Source organism: Fukomys damarensis, unplaced genomic scaffold, assembly GCF_012274545.1.
Source record: "Fukomys damarensis isolate Sample0158 unplaced genomic scaffold, DMR_v1.0_HiC HiC_scaffold_34, whole genome shotgun sequence".
Classification (NCBI taxonomy): Eukaryota; Metazoa; Chordata; class Mammalia; order Rodentia; family Bathyergidae; genus Fukomys; species Fukomys damarensis.
The window spans coordinates 16,655,333-16,678,613 of record NW_022900946.1 but is presented as its reverse complement, the minus strand read 5'-3'; the positions used below and the strand labels follow the sequence as shown (position 1 = coordinate 16,678,613).

The window sequence follows — 23,281 nt, the reverse complement described above, 5'->3', positions numbered from 1 at the left end:
AGTTATATATATATATATATATATAATGCCATACACACACACACGTATATTTTGCAAAAATGTCTATTTTATCATTTTAGTCAGGGATTGAAGGTAAGAATTGTTCATAATAATAGTTGCTACTATAGGGTGAACGGTGCTAGATCAAAGGCTCCAAGCTCAGCACTTGTATATATTACTTTATCTTTTAATAACTTAATTAGGGAAGAAAAATTATTATTGTTCTCCATTAGAGGGAATGAAATAGAGGTTTAAGAGCTTATAAGTCAATAGCCATTACTAGCAGCTGTAGTAGTCTGAGACAGAGCTGGGCCTTCAGAGCCAGGAAGTCAGGCTCCAGAAGAAGGGCTCCTGCTGTAGCGTACCGCATGCCCTCACATTAACCGGAGAGTCCCCAGGCGGCTCATCTCCAGGAAGCACATAGGGGGGCTGTGAGTGATCTGGGCTGTGCTACGAAGGAGTGGACAAACTGACGATGTAGGACATTCAGTTCATTCAGCCTCTATTGAGCATGTACAGGAAAAGATGGGTTGGGTGACTCAGAAATCTGCAGGGTATCTGGTGTGTTTGCCCCATTGTGCACCTGGGATGAGGAGGATACGTACAAAGGCACAACAAGGGTAGAGGGTAGTTGTTAATTTATCTCAGGTATCCCCACAACACGTATCATGTACCCTTGACTCTGAGTACCAGGGCCTGAGTTAAGAAGCACTTTATATTTATTATCTCGGTGGTTCCCAAATGCTGGTCTACAGACTCATCTGATTCCATAATGACATTTCCAACAGACTGCAGCTAAATGAGAAAATTAAGGGCAATTTAGTGAAAATTTTAATAGACCCAAATTTAATCAATTTGAAAGGCTGTCCTTTATTTTGAGATTATGTCCTTCTTACTTTTTTACTTTTTGGTGTAGAATGCCCTTTCACAGTGCACAGATCAGATGGCCTCTGTGTGTGTGTGTGCGTGTGTGTGTGTGTATGAACCTCCTCACTCAGCTACAAATGTAAAAGTTGTTAATGTCATGCAATCCTTTCACTGTTTTTAAACTTTGATTGTCATCGTCGATGAATTAGAGGGAGAGACAGGAAGTCTGAGAATCACTGCCTTTGGAGCAAGGATTGGCTCCATGTGCCAGAAGAAGAAACCGAGGTTCAGAGTGGTGAATTCATGTCCCCCTATACACAAACCTTACAAGTACCAGGTCTTGGACTTCTACCCAGTCTGTTTCTGTAGACAGGGGAAAACATCATAGACATGCTTCTGGTTTTGCAGCAATGGGCTCCCTATCCTACCTCTGGCCATGGATATGGGCCATGTGATCATTTCCAAAACCCTAAGATTGGGAGTGCGGTTGGGCTTTGCTTTGTGGAACAAGCTGGAATCCACAATAGCAGTAGAGATTCATGGTGTTTTGGGGTGAGGATAGTTGGAGGTAGTTCTATTCCTCCCCTTGCAGGAGTGTAGGACTCAGGAATACCCTGGAAAGAATAGTGTTTCCCTTTCTTGTGCCCACCCTAAAAGAACAAACCAATGTGGTGTGTGTGGAGATACATTGTTCCCCTGACCCACAGCAGTGGACTTTCCCTGTGTGTTAGTATTGCTCAGGAGTCCGGAGCAAGCTTTTCCTAGCCTGCACCCTGTGGGATCCCATAGCCATTAGCCTGAGAGACCATCACAGTGAAGGCAGGGGGAAGGACACACTCTCTCTCTCCCTCCTGGACATCCTCCTCATTGCACCTAAAGGGAAGAGGTTCGAATGGAGCTGAGGCCTGGGTTTGGAGAAACAAAACTACTGGCTCATCTTCCATATCTCCATTGTTGATACGCTAGACCTGCTGGCAAGACAAACTACCTGATTCAGTGAGGTGAGTGGCTGAAAATCAGACACGTGTGTGTGTAAACTAGATGTGCCCTGGTTTTCTCCAGGAACACATGCATGTCTCCTGCCTCGTGTCTGTTTCTAGAGGTTCTGACACCTGCGATGCAGCGGAGTATGGATCCTCGTGCTCTCACTTTTGCATCTGAACTGATAAGCAGAACACTGTGTCCCTCTGAAGTTACTGACAGAAATGAGGCTCTAAGTTATGGATACCTTGTGCTATGTACTTTTCCTTTTTAATGAGGGATATTAAATAGCCAGAATACCACAGCACAACTGTCAGTGTACACAGATTCTCATATAACAGCCAGGAATATTTAGCACCATTCACAAAATTATTTCCTAGGAACGCGTAACCTGGGGTCTTCATAATCACAACAGTGATGGTAGTCATAGTCATAGTAGTGCTAATACCATTGCTTCATTTTATTATAAAAATAATGCACAAAAGCATTCTTACTGTGAAAATTCAAACATAAATTTATTGAGTAAAAAAAAATTAAAAATCATCCTTATCACCCTATGAAGAAAAACCCACATTAATCACTTTCGATTATACTCTTCCAGACCTTTTTCTGTGTATTTCATATGTTTACAAGTATGTTTGTGTACATGTAATGCCCACACCTCATCCATGTCTGTGTGATCTGTATGCACACACATACCTATAAAGAGTCTGTGGATTTTGTTGTTGCTTGGTTTGGTTTAGTTTTTATATGTACTCTGAAACTTGTTAGAGATCTTTCTTAGAAATTGTTCCAAGGGAAGACCCATAGCTATCCCTCATTCTTTTTAACAGGGCTAATGTATCCATATGTGTTACTTTAATGGTCTGCCCCTGTTCTTTTTGATTATTTATTTTAACAAGCAGTGCTGGAGTGACTATCATGGGACATGTGTCTCTGCACACATCTCAAATATTTCGACGACAGACACCTAGAATTGGAATAGTTATCTTGGAAGATATGCCTATTTTAAATTTTGGTAATGAATGCAAAAATGTCAGCTCCAGGATTGTACTAATTTTGATTCCCACTATGTGTGTTTGAGATTATCCATTTTTTCAGTCATATCACTTGTAGAGATTATTGTGGGGCACCTTACTTGTTCATTGGTTAATGCCATCTATTAATTAGTATCAGTGTTTTGGGTGAAAAATGGTAGTAAACTCTTCTAAATAACCCATGCCATTTTCAAAAGAGCTTTATTGGTGTGTGCTAATTGTAAGCTGAATGTTGCCTGCTCTTGTATTTCTACTCTTATAAGCATGGCTAAGTTTTAGTCCCAGGCTCACTAAAAACCGGTCCGGAGTCTAGAGAGCTTGAAGAGTTCAAGGAGGGTCCTATGCACAGAAACAGACTGCAATCTTCAGCCTCAATCCTGTCATTACATGCAAAGCAATTGCCACTAAATGGTTGGAATCGGTTGTGACTGCTTCTCTGAGAGAAAAATTCTGTGCTCATTGCTGTAGATTGAGCCTCCTTTTCCTGGAAATTTGTGTCTGAGGAATGAAGTCTCTGTAGGTGCAGTTCAGAGGGACCATGGGGCAGAGAACTCACTCTAGAGACCTAGAAGTCAGCTTAATATAGAGAGGGGTCAAAACAAAACTCAAAATCCTTCCATTCCTTCAGCAGAGAGAGACAGCAACAAGTCATTCAATATAGATACTGCAGCCAGCCAGCCAGCAGTTCATGATCCTCTGAGTGCATACTCTGTGGCAGTTGCTGTAGTAAACCCTGCATGCCCAATGATTGAAGTTGCTGGTGAGAATCTTTCCAGGTTTTCAGCCTGAGAACTGCCACTACTATTTAGTAGTCTGATCCTAGAGAGCTCTAGAATTCCTACAATGGTCAGCTCTGAGATTTGGCAACAGGAGTGGAAAGGTTAAAGGTGCAAGGAGTCTTTTGAAGCAGAAGCTGCACGTTTTTTTAGAGCGAGCTCACTTTTTAGATAACATTTGCTGCAACCTGCACAGCCCTGCCTTCCTAAATTCCCTGATCCTGACTTGCCTCTTGTTTTTTTCCACAACACTCATTGCCTTCTATTATGCTCTGCAGTTTATTTTTTATATTTATTGGTTTTTCTCTGCCACCGCCCCCCACTAGAAAGTAAAGTCTGTTTTTGTCCTCAGTGGCTGTTTCAACCCCAGGGGCCACAACAATGACTGGGAAGAGGTCAATACTAACTAAATAGCATTCAAGTGTTTGAACAAGTAAGTCAATCAAAGTGCTTGGCATAGAGATAATAAATAATACAGTTTTCTAAAGCTACTTAGCTTCTCACTTTACCAAAGATAGAGAACATGTAGGCGCCCATTTAAAAATGTAGACGCCAGAGTAAAATACTTCTAAACCACATCTTGACATTGTCACGGAGCTAATTCTAGTACAATTACTTGTAAGATCAAGAAGTCTTTCTTTCTAGCTAGACTCTTGCTCTGAGACATGATGACTGCCATAGAAAGTATCCTTTAGTGAAAAGTCTGCTACTTTGACAAGCTTAGGAATTTACAATAAAGGAATTATGAAAGGTAAAATAAAAAGAGAGAAAACCTATTGTTTTTCTGCTCTTAAATCAATAGTAAATTTGGGGAAAGAGTTACAAATAACTATTTTGTGGATCCAATTAAAACGTGGGCTATTGTCTTCAAAGGAAGTTTTACTTGAAGCCGGTATTATTTGGCTTCCTATAGGGGCTATGTTAAAGATCCCTGCTGCTGAAAGGCCAGGAAGGTAGCCCTTGCACACTTGGTAGAGCATACACCAAGTTGTACTGTGGCCTGAGCACCCTTTGTTGAGAAAGGCAAGAATATTTTCTTTGCCCACTTATCCCATTACCTGATGTAAAATATCAGTCCAGTGCAAGCAGCAGTGATAGGGTACCTGAATACTGTATTGATACGGAGTTCACATTCAGGAATCCCAGGTGCTACCTAGAAGGCTGGCAAACTTCTGTCACAGAGAGAGCAATAATAAGTGTTCACAGGGTGCTACCGTGGTTCTCTGATCCCGTTATCCACCGAACTGTAAAGCTGTGGCCCCCTGCATGAGTTTGTGCAGAATGTACTCGGAACTTGTGCGACTGTGTTTGTGTGCATTTGTGAAGGGACGTTTTGTACTTGGTTTTCCAGGGAATACAACCTAGGTCTGAGTAATTCGGGCATGGCTTTAGAAGGTCTGGATTGCATAGTTGGATTTTACAGATTTCCAGCTTGCCTGACTCTGAAGATCTAAGTGGCAAGGAAAGTCTGAGTCATTATTGCAAAATGGGTTTGTAGGAATCCAAGCACGAGAGGTCTCAACCTGGGGAGGACACCAGGCTGCAAAACTGTGTGGATTCAAGACAGCTGAGAGCAGTTATTGTACCTTACATAATGTATTTGTTTTTCATTAAGCCACTCAGATAAGGTCTTATTAAAGTGCCATGTATTATTTATCATGTTTCTTATGAAAATGAGCTGAAAGGAAAATTCTGTCCTTTTCTTGAGGCATTTGCAGACTGTCCCAGTGTGAGAATGAAAGCAAGCAAGCTCGCCAGTCCAGCAAATAGCCTGAAACAAAAGAAAGGGCCCAGAAAAGCAGAGTCAAGACTGGAAAGGCAGAGTCTTTATTCTGTAAGTCCATATGTAGTTTGTGGTGTGGTTTTTCTCTCTGGCTTTGTGAATTGCAATAAATAAGCAAACAAATAAATGATGGGGAGAAACTAAGAGGAGTACATCTGTTTATTAGCAAACCAGAGCTTGTCTGATGACTATGATTTCTGAGACATCAGACAGGCAAGAAGTTTTCAAACTATCCTCTGCCACTCCTCTTCTCAAAAGATAAAATAAAATGAAAGCGGCACAAAGTACAACTCCATAGAATTCCAGTCTACCAGATCAACTTCTGCTTCAGGTTAAAAGGTTAAACATGCTACTGGGTCCCCTTTAATTTGAGGGGATGCAGGAGCCCCAAGCTGATTGAGGAAACTGGTTTTGCAAGTTGAAAAGTAGAAAGAAACCGTCTGGTTGTGTCCCAGGGTTTGGCATAAAACGAGTTTATTGATGTCATTTCAAAACACAACAACACAAAACTGTACTATAGAATAATTAATTCCCCTTTCTTCAGGAAGCATTGTGATTAGCCTGCAAAGTGAATTGTGTCTTGTAAACCAATAGCGCAGGTGGGAAGGTGTCATCCTTGCTCTACAGTGTCTGGTGGACCCCCTGGGAGGGCTCAGTGGGAATGGCTCCTGTGGTCAGTCCTCCTGTGACTTCTTCCCTGCCCCTCGGGGTGGCTCTGTCCCATGGGGCAGCACAAATTCTTAGCAAGATTTCTCTCATGCAACTCAAAAAACGTCAAAAGATACTATCCAGATGGCTGACCCCTTGTTTTGAAAACAAACAAACAAATTAAAAAACTGAAATCACTAGTCAAAATTTAGATTTAAAATATATGGTTACTGTTCCTAATCATGATTTTACTGCTGCCAAAAATTTCTTTCTTTTTTTCCCCCCTCTACTATGGGGACCAAGGATGAGTTAGAGTCCCAATATTTTCTTTTGATTTGTAGATCACTTCGTGTTTTATTGCATAAAGACTAATGAGATCTACTAATGAATAATTATTACTTCATAAAATAAAGGGGAAGGGGGAGTCGCCTGCAACAGCAGAATGCTAATTTGGCCAAGGAGAGCTGGCCAGACAAGGATTTAAAAAAAAAAAAAAAGAAAAATAAATAAACCATTGTAATTTTCTTGCTGCAGCCCACAGAGTAAATGTCTTATCAGACATCGGCTTCCTCTCTCTACGCATTTATAATTTGAGGAGAGAGGGAATTCTAGGCTGGGAGAAGCCCCCTCGAAATCACCCGGGCAGTTGGCAATTGAGTCCAACAGGCTGGATTTCCAGCCAGCCTGGCGGGTTCTCCCGTGCAGAGGCTGTGCTCCAGGCTGCCTGCCCAACCAAGGCGAGGCCAGGGCAGAGCTGCGCCCCGGGCATCGGGTTGGGGCGGCGCTCCTGGCCGCACGACCTGCCTGGGTGCGCAGACCCCTCCCCACCAACCTCACCGCCCGCGACCGAGCGCTCCAGCGTCTTACAAAGGGGAATCCCTTTCCCGTGTTTATTTGCCGACCAGTCGGGCAAACAATCCGCCACCCAATTCTCCCTTCCACTCCTGGTCCCAGCTGGGCAGTCGCGTTAATGGTCCAGCTCGCCTGGATGCCGGAGAGGCAGGCGCTGCACTCGCCTTCCCCGCGGAGAATTTGAGCAGACACAATTTAAATTTTGGTGAATCTTTAAAGGTTGAGGGGGGTGGAGAAAGAAAAAACAGAACCCTTCCCCTGGACCCATTTGACAAATGAGAAGCCAGGCAACCTCGGCACAAACGGAGTGAACCACACAGTGAGTGAGTCCTCTCTCTCTCTCTCTCTCTCTCTCTCTCTACCCTTCCATCATCCTTCTAGCCCTAGCCGTACCCCCTTGTATTCGGTGTTTACAGGAGGGCATCTTTGCCCCTCTACCTTGGACAGAAGTTGCCTTCTCGTCCCTTTCCCCAGGGGAGTGGGATGCGGTGGGGGGGCACCTTCCACTTTAAGGGAAGCCAAAACGCAGGCCCAGCAAGCCGGCAGAGAGGCGCAGCTTCGAAGGAAACCAACTAGTTTCCTGCTTCTCCAAGACTCTTAGTTGGAGGCTGAGGAAGGCTGCTGGGATCTAGCGGAGCTGGAGGCAGGGACAGGCCAGCCAGGGAGGAGGGACTCCCGGGTGCGGTGGGGGGAGGGAGACAGAAGAGAAGCCAGAGCGAGAGAGAAGAGAGAGCGCCGCCGGGCTTTGACTTAGATAGTCAGCAAATTAAAAAGAAAAAAAAAATTGTAGCGACCAGGAAGGAGCGGAAAAAGAGCACCGTGATTGCATGCGAGTGTCCTCACTCCTGCTCGGCGGGCGCCAGAGAGACAACTATGCAGCACCCTCTGACGGGGGCCACCTGCGTGGCGCTCCCCAACGTAGGCATGTGTCCCCAGCTATCGTGTGCCTTGACTTTTATGTACTTACAGCAGGTAAGGCGCGCGTCTCCTCTCGGCGGCTGCTTCCCTGCCCGGCCAGACCCGGTACCGCATCGGTGGGCTGCGCTGTCTGCCTTTCTGGGGTCTGGGGAGGGGCTGCTGCTGCGGACTGGTGGGGTGGGGGGCTACTCTCGGGGCCTGGGCGCCCCGCGCTGAGCATTTCATTTTCACCTGTCTGAATACTTCGAACGCCGGATTCCGAGCCCGGGTACTGGGAGTTTGAAATAGAAACCCGCTATTTTTTTTTTTTTTAACTTAAACTAGCATCTTTCTCCTGGCAGAACGTCCAGTGGCAGAGTCTAAGACTCCTTTGATGCGGAGAGTTTGGATCTTTCCGGAGGCTTTATAGGTGTCTGTAGTTTTAATTCAGCGGTTTTAACAGGGAGTGAAACAAAGAGAGAGAGAGAGAGGGAGGGAGAGAAAGTATTTTTGTTTTCTTAAGTTTGTCTGGGGTGTCGTTGTATCTTCGGTAGGGTTGGCATCGCATCTCTGGATTTCCGGAGTATGTCAGTCCCAGAGTCTGCCTTCAAACTCGTGTTCAGTGCTGTGGTGGAGGTGAGCCTGTACGACCCTGGCTTTGTTGGCATGTGCAAAGACGATTTTGTTGGATTGTTTCTCTCCCTTCACTCCCCTTTAGTGAGAGTGGGGAATCTGTTTCTCTGTTCAGTGTACATTTCAGAATCTCTAGACAAAGTCGGTCTATCTTTCTCCGGGTATCCCCCCGGGTATTCTGCCTCTCCTTCTTTGCTGGAAGGGCTGCTGCCTGAGTTGGTGCTGGGCTCGGGAAGCAGCTCAACCCTACCCTGTGGGGTGGTAGGCCAGCTCTGTCATTGGGTAGGGGCTGTGAATGTGAGCTAGCAGGGACAAGGGTTTTGTGATGCAGATGGGAATACTTTTCCCTCCCTAGCATGTCCTTCTTGGTCTATGAAGTTTATAGTGATTATAACCATCTTGTCTGTTTTTTGCATTCACTTATTTTAAGGGTGCCGTTTGTTAACCTGTATGTATTTGTGCATTAATGAACTTCCTTTGCAAGACTTGAGAGAGGCTTCTTTTCTCCCAAGATGTGCAGTTTCAATCTGTGTTGTAGCAGTGTGTGTATTCATAAAATGTCAGGATTCTGTTTTGAACATTTGGGTGATTTGTTATCAAGTTGGTTGCCTCCAGAAAATATTTCTTTGGCATATTTTCTGCTGCAATGTTTTTGAGAACAGCCCTTTAGAAATTATCTTGGGAACAAATTGGTTTATTCTTTTACATATAGTTTTATTCCATTTCTCATTTAGTAAATCATGCCAGGAAATACTTCTCAAGAGCGTATTGCTAGCATATTATAATGATTCATCTGTTTCTACCATTTCTGTGCCTTCGCTGAGAGTGTGTGTTAAATATGTGTACATGTGTTTTACCAGTTACCCATCAGAAGAAAATCCTAATGAGCATTTGTATAGATGCTAAGCCTTACTTGGAATGAATCAAATGATTAATATGAGTTGATCTTTTGCTTCTTACATTCACTTCTTTCGTGTTTGCTAATCAATTGGAAAGGCATTACCTAGCAAACAGAATGCTGTAAGTATGCAATATGCTCACAGTTTCTTTGTGTGTGTGTGTGTGTGCGTGTGTGTGTGTGTGTGTGCATGCGTGTGTGTGTTTAATTCATCTATGTTTCTGCCTTTTAGTTAGGTGGACTGGTTTGCTCATTTAGGCACAACTTAGGGAAGAAGGCTGTGACTTTGAGTGAGAGGTTATTCTTGCCATGAAATGCACAAGTATAGAGAATAGAGGGGTTATCAGCATCTTCTAAGCAGTCTCTCCCATGAGGCAGTCTCTCCACTCCCTGCAGTGGAAGGGGAAGGCTCAAAGAAAATGTTGGCAGCCATAACAAATATTTCGAGGTGATCGAATCAACATTGCAGATCTAGGTGAAGGTACATGGAGGGTGGGTTCTGACATGTTCTTAGGACTGCACCCCCTTTTTGAAAGGACTCGTCATGCTTTCAGTGAAAGAATCATAATGTGACGCTGTGACGAAAAGTCAAACCTGCTGTGTGTATGCGCGCGTGTGTGTGTGTGTGTGTGTGTGTGTGTGGTGTATTTTTTCAGAGTTTCACTCAATATTTGAAGTGTAGGATAGGCAAACATTTATTTTCGCCAGTCTTGTCCAGAATCAAGGTTACTAACCATAATTCCAGAAGGCTCACTATCAGAGAGATATACCTTGAGGTCACCTCTTCTGGCTGTTACTGTCACAATAGTTTATGTTGAAATCTCGTATTGTTACTTTTATTTAGCAGTCAAACAGTTCAGCTCAATCTCCACAAAGTACAGACTGTGCACCCGTGCATATGTCACTGCTACACCTTTTATCTGCTATTAATCTGTAGCAGATTACTATGTCCTAATTTAATTTTAATGAACAGAGAACTAATCTGTACTCTGAAAATATGTAAGTCAAATGACCAAATCAGGCAACATTTACCAGGAACAGCTGCACTGGAAACCTTTTGTTTTATATTATCTATACTCGGGTGTGTTTCAGAAGTCTTTGCTATTTGAATCACCAATCACACATGAAAATAAGTAAAACGATTTTATTTTGGATCTTTTATCTTTCTGTTTCAAAAACACACAAGTTTTGATCAGGAGTCATTACGTCTTCATTGAAATGTATTTTCCTGGAATAAAGTTTCAGATAGAGCTTATTTCTTATCTAATGTCTAAGGAAAACTACTTCATTGTATGCTTTCTTTACCTCAGTATTGACAGCCAAGCTCTCTTCATAAATTTGCCCAGGTTTGTCCTTAAGACAAATCATAAAAGCAAAATCGATTGGGGTGTCTCACCAGTCAAGTTTACTCCAAATGACCTAGTGAAAACAGTCTAATACTTTTGCTACAAATAACATATACTACTGCCAATAAAGGGGTAACTCTGGCATTTACATTGTTTGACTTATTCCATTTCATTTGTTTATATTTCTCAGTAACTTTATTTTAAAGAGATATTTCTTTCTAGTTACGATTTCTCTCTTTTTCAGTTTTTTTCTCCTCTTAACATCCAAGATTTTGCTAAGGTTGGAAACTGCAAGATAGCGTGATGTTGAATAGTGCCTCTGGCATTGGAATATTGCACCCAATGATGTCATCACATGGGTAGAGACACAGCTGCACACACCACCTGTACATGGCATGCGCCTGTGGTGTAGACCACTTTCCCATGAAAGGGACAACTGATCACTGATGCGGTTGGCTTTAATCCTGCTGTTCAGGGAGAGTCTCTGCTTCAGTCTCTCAGCCCAATGTACTGCAGTGGCTTTCTTTGGTGTCGTGGTTGGTGGTGGATCTTCCCCAAACTGAACCTCTGAGTCACATACTTTCACAGCAGAATCTTCCCAGAGGTCCAAAGTGGGGACTTATTTAAATATTCTTGCTTTGAAGGAAATTTCTGAACACAAATTCCAAATCTGGAGTTTTATTACCAGGGAGGTCCAAATAAATATATCTCATTTTTATCATAGAGAATAACAACACTCACATGCATGCATGCATGTGCATACACACACACACACACACACACACACACACACACACACACACACACAACACACACACACACACACACACACACACACCATAAAAATCTAGAGCTGTGTCTCCAGCCTAAGTCATGGGGCCAAAACACAGAGCATCCATCCCAGCATCAGGTATAGTGAGGCCACGAGGAGGGCAAAGGAAATTTATTTTCTGGTGCAAACTGCATGTCACATGGCCCTCAGAGCTGTGTAGCATTCTGAGTCCTGAGTCCTAATTCCCTAAAAAACATCAGTAGCACTTTAACTTAGCTTTCCCTTCTCCCAAAACATGGTCAGTGTCTCCCATTTCTGCTCTAAGATGACTTCTCATCCATCAAGTCCGTTTCACTCTGAACCTTTTAATCAACCTACATGTAACAAAAAGTCAAATACTTAAAATCCACATTAAAGCGGGGAGTGAGGGCCCTCTCAAGTGGGCTGTGCCGCCGTCAATATCCGAAGATTGGTGATTTTTCCCACTTAATGATGATCCATGTGGTTTGTTTTAAATAGTGAAGTGGTTTGTACAAAGGGTAATTCCTGGCAAATGAAGCCATTGCTCAACGTGGACATCTTCAGATCGAAAGCAATTGAGCCGAAACCTGCATATCAACCCTTTTCTGTCTTTAATTAAAAAGTGGTTTTCACTGCAGAGTCACCAGAAAGGCGAACGCTCACACGCAGACTAGGGTTGCATGGGGGATTGGCTCCAAGCACCAGCTGCGGTTATGAATTTGGGAAACATTAGGTAGGCCATAACAGTCACGGCTGTGCAGGGAAGTTCAGCCCTCCTTGAAGTTACTTACCTGGTGTTACTCAGTCTGATGATTTACAGCAGGGCAAATGGCATTTTATCACATTCTTTCTTCTTGGCTTAATCCTGTGTTGATTTATTAGATAGTGCTGCGGATCGCGGGTAGTCAGTAGTGTCAATAACGCAGAAAAGAATTAGGATCGATTATCTTCATGTCTGAATTGTTTAAAGGAATTTAAGCGGCTGGTGTGCGCACATTTCCAGGCCCAAGTGTCTGTCTCATAGAAAATGCATCCCTCTGTCTCTTTCTACAGAGAATTCATGTCATGAGTTGGTTGATTATCCAAACTTTCTTGTTTCTCTGATCTTTTCTAAATGAGAAGGGAAGGCAGGGATGGCTAGGCTGTTATTAGCTGCATGGGGCCACGTCACAGTGGGCAGGACCTGCCCAAGGTCCCCCCTCCCGGACCCTGTGGGGTCCCAGACGTCTCTCCCTTCTGTTGACTGTGGGGTGACTTGGGCCGCCTCTGCGTTAAACCTGTGTAATTCAGTGTTCATTGGTGAGAGCCATAAGCCTCAATGCCTCCGCAGACTCAAGTCGGTGCCATCCGGCTCTCTGCCTGCTGTTCTGTGCTATCCACATCCGAACGGGCAGTCGGCCACTCTGCCATTGCCTGAGTGGAGAAAGCCCATGTCAAAAATGCTCATGCACCATCTGTTTTCCTTACAGCTGGCCCTTGAGTAATCGTCCAGTCGTTGATAGACTGAGGGTAGTCAATCTTTTTTAGAGTTTTCTGATTCATTTAACCGGTCTCTGTGCCCCAAGATGAAACATAATGCTTGTTTATTCATATTGGCTGGGTAAAAACAGTGTCGTTTGTCAGGCAAATCATCATCTTCTGGCAGGAAAAGAAATTGCAGCATTGTAAAACCAAATCAGGTTGGTGCCTCTGTGCCTGCGGGTGGGGTGTTGGTGAGGAGCAGGAGGTGTCATCCCCAGAAGGAGGCAGGGCCGACAGGCGGGGGTGTAATTGTTCCATCTGCAGAGACCTTTTTAATGGACAGGGAGAAGTGTCCCAGTGTGCTGTTTAATTCAATTAAGAAAAGCAAAGAAAGTTCCATTCATCAATAAAGTTTCCTATTTCCGGTGCTGCCAGAGAGAACTTTGCCGGGCTGGGTGTTGGCCCAGGCTGACTGCATGAAGTGGCTTACCTCATCTAGCCCTATTGAGAGGGGCTGTGTCACGCAGGGTCAGCTCTTAGGCACAATAGCTCAAAAGGGCCCTGGTCCTTCTACCATGCTGTGTGCAGACCCACTGAGGAAAAGAGCAATGCCCTGCAGACTGCCCTTTTGTGGAGAGAAACTGTCAGGGAGAGGGCTTTCCAAAGAATCCCAAACTTCAGCAGCCTTAGTATGCCATAATGGTTAGGAAAGTGTTTCTCTGGTTGGAACGCGCTGGCTTCTGAGAGGATGTGGGGAACGGGGATTCTGCTGCTATTTCTGATTTTCCTAATGCACTGCAGCCCTGATTGATTGGTCCTGACTAAGAAAGAACAAAAGAAGACTCTTGTCCATTGCATGGGGTCGCAGTTCTAAGTCCTCTCTTGCTAGTTGACGTGTTTTACATTTGTGAAGTACTTGCTTTGCTTTTTCCATCCTGCAAGCGACAGGGTGGTAGAATTGTGTCCATTCCTTTCTTACTCCACCCAAAATTCTAAAGAGGAAGTCCTATAGATAAATAGTTATACATAGATGTTGTTCAATTAAAAAAACAATGAATGAATGAATGCACTTGCATAGTTTACAACCTTAAGCAAGATGAGTCAGTGCCTGCACTCATTTTTAGCATCATATAATTGCTACTTGCTGATTTACTGGTTATACAATTTGTTGCCAGATATTGTGGCTAGATCAGAAGGTGTGTCAGGACAGGTCCCTGCTGCTACCGGGCTGATTCCCTCTAACTAGAGTGGGCTTTCTCCTGTGTTCCAAGGCTATTTTGAAATGAAGGGAGATGCAAGAATACAGGGCTGAGTTGAATTTCCCCTGAAAAAGTAAGAGAAAACTATTCCAAAGATGTTGAGAGGCTCATGGGACATTCGGAAGCAGGCTTGAGGACAGAAGCTGGAGAGAAGATTTTGATCAAAACTAAAGGGAACCATAGGTCCTGCTGGCATCTTTGGCACAGCCTAACTGAGGTGCCTAACAAAGGGTAGATTGAGCTGGGAGCAGAGGCACAGGCCTATAATCCTAGTATTCTGGGAGGCTGAGGCAGGAGGATCTTACGTTTGAATTCAGCCTGGGTAACTTCCACTTTCGTGAGGTCTTATCTCAAAATATAAACAAAATGGGAGGCTGGGGATGCGGCTCAGCCTGAAAAACCTGTGTTGGATCCTCAGTGCATCCCCCAAAGGGTCACATTAGGGTGCAAAGAATTAATGTGGCCTAGTGTTTCTCTACCATCAAGAGTTTAAGCATCCCTTTCCTCGTTTTGGCCAACCTCCTCACTCTCAAAGTTGCTGTCTCCTTAAAAATTTTAAGTTAATTTTTATTTAACCTACAAACAGACTCCCCCCTCCAAAAAAAATCCCCAAATCCAAATCCTAGCAGCAATATAAATGTTCTAATATACCTGAAAATAAACATGCATTCATTCATGGTTCTTTATTCGTTCAGTGTCTGTTGAACTCCTGTGAGGAGTGGGCCGCCCTCCTCGGCCCTCGGGGTAAGCAAATCGAATGCCCTTGTCTTCCCAGTCTGCCCCTTGCTTTGTCTCCAGCTCGGGTCCATGTCCTGAAATGTCAGTGTAGCGCCACACTTTGGAGAGCACCTGCTTGGTCCATCCGTTCCCCTAGGAACCCTCTGCCGTGTCTCTCCTGGAGAGCAAGACTGTAGTTAACTTGTTAAGTTTTTTGTGCTGCTCTCTGCCCCTCTGCAACACCCAAAGCACACAGTGAAGGGAGGAAAACACCTTCTATTTCGTGCCGCCTGCTGGGCAGAGGCCTGTGCAAATGTGGCCTCAACTCATCCCAGCTCTGGCTTGAGAATGCTCCTGCCCTATTTGATCCCATTCTTTGTATTATGTTTCCACACACACCGAATGAGAACTGGGAAATGGAGCCTGTGAAAAGCATGCAGAAGGCCGGTGTGTTCCCAGGAGCATAATGACTGTTTTTTGTTTGGTTTTGTTTTTTTCTTTCTGCAGCAGTACAAAGTACAGGCAGCTATAGGTTTCAAGGGCCTCGGATTTCTCAAGATTGATGATGAAATGCACAAAAGGTTTTCGTCTTAATGAGCTTTTATTGTTTTTGGTGTTTGGTCTTTGCCCAGAATTTACCTCAAGAGCTAGATTCCTGTTATCAAAAGTCAACAGCTAACATCCATGGTCTTCCCTCCAGGTCTGACTTTCATTGCTCTGCTGGAGTCCAGGCCGTGACTGAGGCTTGTTCTTACTATAGGGTGAAACCTAAGAGATGACCTCATTCAAAATAGCAGTGGAAAAGGGTTGAATGCAGAACAGAAGGGGCCGTGAGGCCTTCACATTGTGTATCAATATGTCTATCTGAAGGGTCTTTCAAAGTTCAGATGAGAAGCCAGGTCTCCTTAGGACTACTGGGTCCCCCCAGGCATGCCTTTAAAAAAATCAGGTGATAGCCAGGGCTGGTGGCACACGCCTGTAATTCCAGCCCTCTGTGAAGCTGAGGCAGGAAGACCTGCCAGGGTAACTTAGTGACGTAGTGACAAAAAGGACTGGCTGTGTAGGTCCATGTGAAGGCCCTAGGTTCAATCTCCAGAATCTCCCAAATTTAAAAAAAAAAAAAAAAAGGTTGGTGTTTCTGGACTTGTTTGTAGAACAGAAGTTGGTGTTTCTGGACTTGTTTGTAGAACAGAAGTTGGTGTTTCTGGACTTGTTTGTAGAACAGAAGTCGTGAGTTTAAGGCTCGATCCTGTCTCTGTCATTCACGAGCTGAGCCAGCTGATTTGATTTGGGGCCTTGATTGCTTCTGCAAAACAGAAGAGTAAAGATTTCATAATATTCCTTATGAGATTTGAGTATGATCCAGCTTAGGGCTGTGGTGTAGTGAACAGTCCAGAGATGTTTGTAAAAGAAGCCGAGGGGCGAAGGCAAAGCAAGATCTGCTTATGGAAGCTGCATGCAAACCTGTATTTTCTGTGTCTCCCGAATCAACATGGTGCCTGCAGCCACGGCCAGGTTCTCGGTCCTCCTGCCTGCTCCATCCTGTCCTCTCCTCTTCAGCCTGTGTGCTGTCATCCCTGCTGGTGGTGTTGGATGGCAACGTGTCTGCACAGCTCAATTAATGCTCTGTGGCAGGAGGAGGGAAAATAAAAATCGTCTTGCTCTTGTCAGCAGCAAAGTTATTTACTTTCAAAACCTGACAGAATCGCACTGTAGGGGCTTCATTTATTTCTATTCAGAATGTCATTATTCTGTGATGCCGGGAACTTGGGCACGTGTTGGCGTTGATTCCCATAAGTGTTCGCACGGCGAGCGCCTGCAAAGCTGTGGACCTGTCACCCTGCGGGGTCCCGTGGAGCCCTTCTGAGCCTGGGGGAACCGGGGCCTGCCCAGAAGCTCCAGCTTCAGAATGGACTGCTGGAGCTGACAGGCGCATCCTCACATCCTGTGATCTACCCTGAGGAGAGGGAGCCCATTCTCTGCCGCCTTCTCATTTGTCCTCTTCATTTTGAAGCAAAGGAATGAGGTGTGAGGCTCCTAGTTCCACATCACGCCTCATCTGGGTCGCTCCTGGAATTTCTAGAAGCACCAACGCACCTCCAGGAGAGGGCTTTGCTTTGGATCTACCCGCTGTCTGCACTGGAAATTGCTGACAGGCTCTCTCATCCAAATAATCTGTATAACACGATGTGATTTTTTTTTTCTTTCTTCTTTCTTTTCTTTCCTCTAAGGGTTTGCAGAGAACAGTTAAAACAGGAAGGGGTTGAGTGGAGAAATTCCTTTCCACCTGATGCAACAGCCAATGCTTCCACTGGGGGTCTCCACCCAGAACATGTGACTTGGGATTCTTGAGCACATTTTTTCTTTCTTTGCTTTTTCCTTTTAGATTCCTTTTAGGTTCCATTCAAAAAAAAAAAAAAAGATGCAGCTCTTTCTGTAAATGGCAGGTGATACCATGAGACCATTCACACACCCAGGGAATCCCGCTGCCCTCAACATGATGATGATAATCAAATAATTAAAATTATGAAATAATCAATAACTTTTATGAAGCACTATGTGACAAGCACACTACTAAGCATTTTTACATGGATTACCATGTTTAATCCTGCACAAAAGGTCTCCAGGGACTTGGCATAGATGGCTTCAGTATTTTGTGGCAGCATCCTAAGCTTAGGTGGGAAAATGAGGTTTAAGAGCAGACAAAGTCTTTCCACTGGTAACCACTGTCCTCTTTGCCTTCCCCCTGGTCGTGGTGCAGGATCCTGATTGGGTTTTGATCCAAGAGGCCTCTGCTAGGCTATTCCTTCATGAAAACAGTGTACTTAATGGAGTGGCCTTTTGCTTTTGTTTTATAAGAGAACCTCGTTAAGAAGTGAGAGCGCTTAGGAGATCATCCCACTTTGAAGCTATTTCCGATTTTGTTTTTGAGTCATGATGATTATCATGAATGAATTTAGGGCACAGGGCCTTGGACTTGAGTGGTAGGAGAGAGAAGGAAAAGCTCCAGGTTGGTGGGACATGTCAGCCAGGAATGATGGAGAGCAATTCTCCACAGCCAGTTCCAGCCCCCAAGTCTCCACTGAGCTCCTCCACAACCCAGGAAAGGCAGTCAGTGCCTGGCACTACATCAATGATTTATACTCCACACCGGAGCTTTGGTTCCCTGGGCCTGGGCCTCTTCACAAGGGCATTTCAGGGAGCGGAGCCTGGCTTGCCAGGACGATCAGCTCCAAGCAGAGCCAGTTGCTTCATAAATCAGGAGAATTTAGTGTTTCTCTACCTTCCAGAGCTCAGAGGTTGTGTGCATGGGGTGTGGGTACACATGCATGTGTGTGTGTGTGTGTGTGTGTGTGTGTGTGTGTGTGTGTGCGTGTGTGTGTGACCAGATTCACTCAAGGCTGTTCTCATTACCTTCCCATAAAGGATGAGTGAAGGAGGGAACCCAGCTTTCTGTGGTGCTTCGGGGCTGATTGGTTGGTTTCCTGGTGGCATCCCAGCCCAGTTGGTGTTTCTGCTTTATGGCGTTTTCTGTGAAAATGGGTAGGCACTATTTTATTAGTGTACAGCCGTGTAGATCCCAGTAGAATCCTCCTTTCCCTGCAGCTCATCAGAAAGAACAGACAAGGAAAAAGGTGAGTTCACTGTGAGCTGAATCGCTCTCCTACTTCCCAAGTCACCATCAGCTTCCTGCTCTCTTGAAACAATGGGATTTTTTGAGACATAAAAACTACTACTTATATTAGTTATGCATCAAAATAAAATAAACTCTTTTGGAAATGTGTGAGGAGGTTTATTTTCTGGATTAACATTCTGGACCTGGAAAACTTTCTTCTCTTTCATAAGCCATAGAAAGCTTTGATTTTAATGTCAGATTTTTGTTTTCAGTTTTGCCTTTTCTTTATGATTACAAAAAAAGCAAAATCATGTAATTTATTTGGAGTCCTCCATCCCTCTTTCAGGATGTCTGCAGAGAAAACTTAGGTTTTGTGCTTGTTTCGTTGTTGTTGTTGTTTTGATTGTGCTCGCTTTCTCTTAATTATATCATGTGTTTCATTTTGTGGGTGGTTGTATTTTTTTTTCTTTTTTTGCCTATAGAACTGAGAACTGAAGACTAACAGAAGTCTGAGTAGGAGTTGGAGGGGGAAAACAAGAATATTTAGAAAATTAGAATGATACTTTAAATATTCTACCCAAAGGATGATTTTTGAATAAAATTAAATCTTGATTTTAGGAAATGCTCTTACTTAAAAAAAAATACGTAAAGCCTTAGGAAACAAACACATCAATTTAGCAGAATTTCTAAGTGAAGATACCAATGCAAAGACAAATGAAAAAATAAACAGGGCTTAAATTTCATGTATAAATATCAACATTTTGACTAACTGGCCCATCTTAACACTTATGCCTATGAAAATAATTTTAAAATAGTTTTTTTTAAGCCATCCAGTGTACCAGTAATGACACTGAAATAAACATACAGTGGGAAAGACTTCATTTACAGCGTTGTCTTGAAAAGGGGACAGAATGTGTGTATTTACATAAGTAAATAAAGCATGCTACAAAGATTTTTCATCACGCAAAATATGATACAGCATTTTGGATGAAAAAAGCAGGTGTCTGGCCACTGCTGTTTACATTTATATTATACTGATTTTTGTGTTTGTGTTTGTCCTTTATTATATGAATCCGTGAGTGTCTCATTGTCTTTAATTATGTCTACGAGGCACAAGACAGCAGTCAACATCTGCTCTATTGTTTACTTGGTTTACGTATAGCTTTGATGGGATATTAAACAATCTATTTTTCAAACCCCAAACAGAGAAACCAGCCGAACCCATATTATGGCATTTTGTAAAGATCCATTATGCAATTAGCACTTGGGATTTCTGCAAAGCTGATGATTCACCCAAATAAACATCCCTTTATTCTGATAGCTCTTCTTGGCTTAGTGAAAAATATTTTTCTAAAAAATAAAATAAAATAATACCATTTCCTTCTGAATCATGTAGCATACCAATTAGAAGATGTGCTAATATGAGGGACAGATATTTCATGTTTGTGTATCAGAAAAAAAGCAACTTTCTAAAATAATGATGTCTTTTAATTCAGGCCAGTAATTACTCTATTACATAAGACAACTGTCTCCTTCTGCATGAGGCAGGCTGTTGAGCATTTACTGGAGGAGAGAGATGCTGTGTTTTTATCCTTTTGTATAATATTCCTAATACTACATGATCTACTTATGAAAGACTTATGCAGCCATCTATCGCAAAGCATGCGACACCCATAACGATTAAATCACTTTAAACTTCCCCCTTTTGCTTAAGTCAGTGGTTAATAATTAATTCTCTCACTCATTCATTCGCCACATTTACTTAGCCTCCACCACCTCAGAAATTGGGTTAGTCATGAAGCTTACACAGACCAGAAATCCTCCCCCCCTCCATGGGGTTTTGAGTTTTGGGGGGAGATGGGCAGTAGGGAGGGAAATGATCACCACATAATTGTGGGATAAACGCTCTGAAGGAAAAGGAGAAGAGACAGGTCCACGGGAAGGAGCAGGAGCTAGATTCAGGGGCAGAGGAAATTCTAACTGTGGAAAGGACCTTCAGATGGGGTGAAGTAGTCAGAGGGCAAAGAAGTAAAGGTCACGGTGGGGGAGGCTGTTCCCGGGACAGCGAAGGTGGAGTGCGTGTGTCAAGGCCATAAGCTCAGAGCCAAGTTGAGGAGGAGAAGAGGCGGAGCATGGCTAGGACCAAAGAGAGTTGGAAGCTTCAATATGGGGTCGGATTTCATTCCAACAGCAATCAAAAGGGGAAAAAAACAATGCTGTGGGGTATTCAGAAAAAGACAAATATGAGCATATTCCTCCTTTTAAAAGAACTCTTTGAGAAGAGATTACCGAAGGCCATGATTGAAAGTGAGAGGTGGGGACGCAGGTTGGCCACTGCAATAGGCTGACAGTTTCTGGGCAGCAGTGACAGCTTGGGAAACAATCCTGATTGTCATACCCAAAGGGGTTCCCGGCCAAAGGAGGGGAAATGCTATGCCGAGGAGGCAGACTTTGGAGGAGTTCAGAAGAGACAGTTGGAAACCTGGGACTTTATCAGGGAGAGCTTCGGGCCCTGTGCAGCATGTCGCAGGCCAAAGCTCCCTAGGTGTCGTATGGCTGCAACTCAGAAGTGCAGTGATGGGTTGATCATTCAGTAGCAGGGTCACTAACCCCAAATTGCACCCTTGTGCAAAGGAGGCTGGCTCACATCTCAGCAACAGTGGATGGCACCTGTACCCACTACCTCTGGCCAAGGAAGCACAGGAGTTTAATGCTTTCATACTGGTATCTGACAGATCTACTTTATGAACTGCCTCTGACTAGCTTAAGCCTCTTACTAGCTGTGTGGACGTGTTTATTCACTTTTGAAAACCTTACTTTCCACGTCTGGGAAACAGTATTAGCAGCAGTGTGTTGGTGGAAGTGTGGCGTGAGCTAGTTTGTAGAGCTCTCGGCATGGTACCTGGCCAATAGAAAGAGCTCTGCCAAAGTCTTGGTGCTGGTGGAGGTTGGGGTGGAGGTCACAGTGGTGATGAGAGAGAGGCAGGTAGGAGCTGAAAGGGACGTGTTAACAGCAGTGGTGTGATGACTGCGATGTTTGGGGATGACAGTAGCACTGATTAGAATGGCTCATGTTAAAACAGTTCTATACGTGAGTCCCTGGATTTAGACTTGGTTCAGGGATGCTCCTTACTGTACTCTCTGTGCCCCTGAGCAAATTGCTCAATATTTCTTTTCTGCAATTCTCTCCTCTTTAAAATGGGAATGATTGTATTATTGCCAGTCATCGTGAGGATGAGATGAGTTCACAGTTGTAAAAAAAATTAGAACAGCATTTGCTGGTATAAACAAATTCTAGAACAAACACGGACACTGTTAAATAAAGTGCTGGCACAGGGTACCACGCTTTCGAAAAGAAAGTCACCTCGTGGTTTCTGGTCAGCTTCTTTTTTCTTAATTTTGCTTTTCATAGCAGGCAGGAAAGGCCACCGTCTCCTTCACTGTACCGCCAGACCCACCCCATCTCTCCATGTTTCTGTGTAGAACAGGTGTATGGTAGCCAGCGTTCTGGCAGAGTGCAACATGAAAAAGACTCCCAGTAATTATAAAAATAACACTGAAGGCTGCTTAGCGAGGTAGGCAGATGAACACACCACTAGCTAGAATGATAAATAGCGTCTGCAAATGTTGGGTCCCAGTGGGAGTATGGAGACATATGGGGATCAGCCACTCTAAAAGTTGGGCATCACTAGTAAGTTTTAGGCAGTTAAGGCAGGCTACTCCAGTGCCAAGATTTTTTCTTTTTCATCCTAATTTTAAATCCTTCAGTTCCCTTTTGTCCCTTTGTTCTATTTTAGTTCTAAAAGGAGCATTCATCTTTGAGTCCAGCTACAGAGTCTCCAAGGAAGTGAGGCCTGTATGGTAATCCTAAAACAAATGGCCACTCTGGACTCTGTGAATTTTCACCTTGAGCTTTGTGCAGTATTGTTGGGGGAGAGGAAAAGGAACACAGGAAATATTTTATGGAATGGCAACATGTTGAGTTCAGAGCTGTGATAGCTGGATATGCAAAGAAATCAGTACCTAATCATTCTGAAACATTTGAAAGCAGTGTAGATGGGACAAATAATCTTCTGTGCTAAGCATTACTTAAAAAGACACAGACTGTGATGAGTTGATGGCAGGTCAGTGTTTTCATGTCTGGATATGAGTATGGTTTGAGATCATAGGTCTGTTTAGCAGGGCTCAGCAGCAGTGGGGCTTCTCTGGAAGGATATTTTGGAATCCTTGTTCACCGCCCACAAAGATTTATCCAGGGACTCAGAAGAGCTTTCAGCACAGAGGCAAGCGTTGCAGTGTGGGCACCTGAATGTTGGTGCCAGCTTCTTAGTATATTTCCAGGATTCCTTACTTAGCAAATACATCAGCATCCTTAGTACTGCATAGCATGAAAAGGAAAAGGAACAGGATTTGGAACCACACAGGAGTGGCCAGCTACTAGACCTGCCGCTCGGGTCTCCATGAGTTAGGTCAGCTCTCAAGCCCCTATATCCTTTTGTGTGGAATGCAGGAGCTACGAATACCACTGCCACGGAATGAAAAGATGAAATGCATAGTGCCTGGATGGTGTTGCAAATTCCACATGGCCCATGGCTAGTTCTATAAAAGTGTACGCTAATAAAATAAACCAAAAGGACAAATCTGACTTTCCTCTGTGAGTGTTTGTGTGTGTATACATGTGCTATTTTTACAACCTTTTTTTTTTTTTTTTTTTTTT

The 23,281-nt window shown here is 43.8% G+C and overlaps 1 protein-coding gene across 9 annotated transcripts in view; it reads left to right on the top strand.

Annotated features, from left to right (window-relative positions):
* Nucleotides 1–23,281, top strand: part of Rbfox1 (RNA binding fox-1 homolog 1) — a 1,859,632-nt gene that overhangs the window by 1,511,009 nt on the left and 325,342 nt on the right. Inside the window, exon 1 of one of the 9 annotated variants that reach the window (XM_010644150.3) lies at nucleotides 7,370–7,916. The exons of 5 other annotated variants lie outside the window; for them this stretch is intronic. In XM_010644150.3, the coding sequence (XP_010642452.1) occupies nucleotides 7,818–7,916 (99 nt within the window). In that variant the 5' untranslated portion in view covers nucleotides 7,370–7,817. Of the gene's footprint in view, nucleotides 1–7,369; nucleotides 7,917–8,395; nucleotides 8,478–23,281 lie in introns of those variants that run through there. 3 more of the 9 variants (XM_033758658.1, XM_033758660.1, XM_010644151.3) reach the window with 3 other exon arrangements.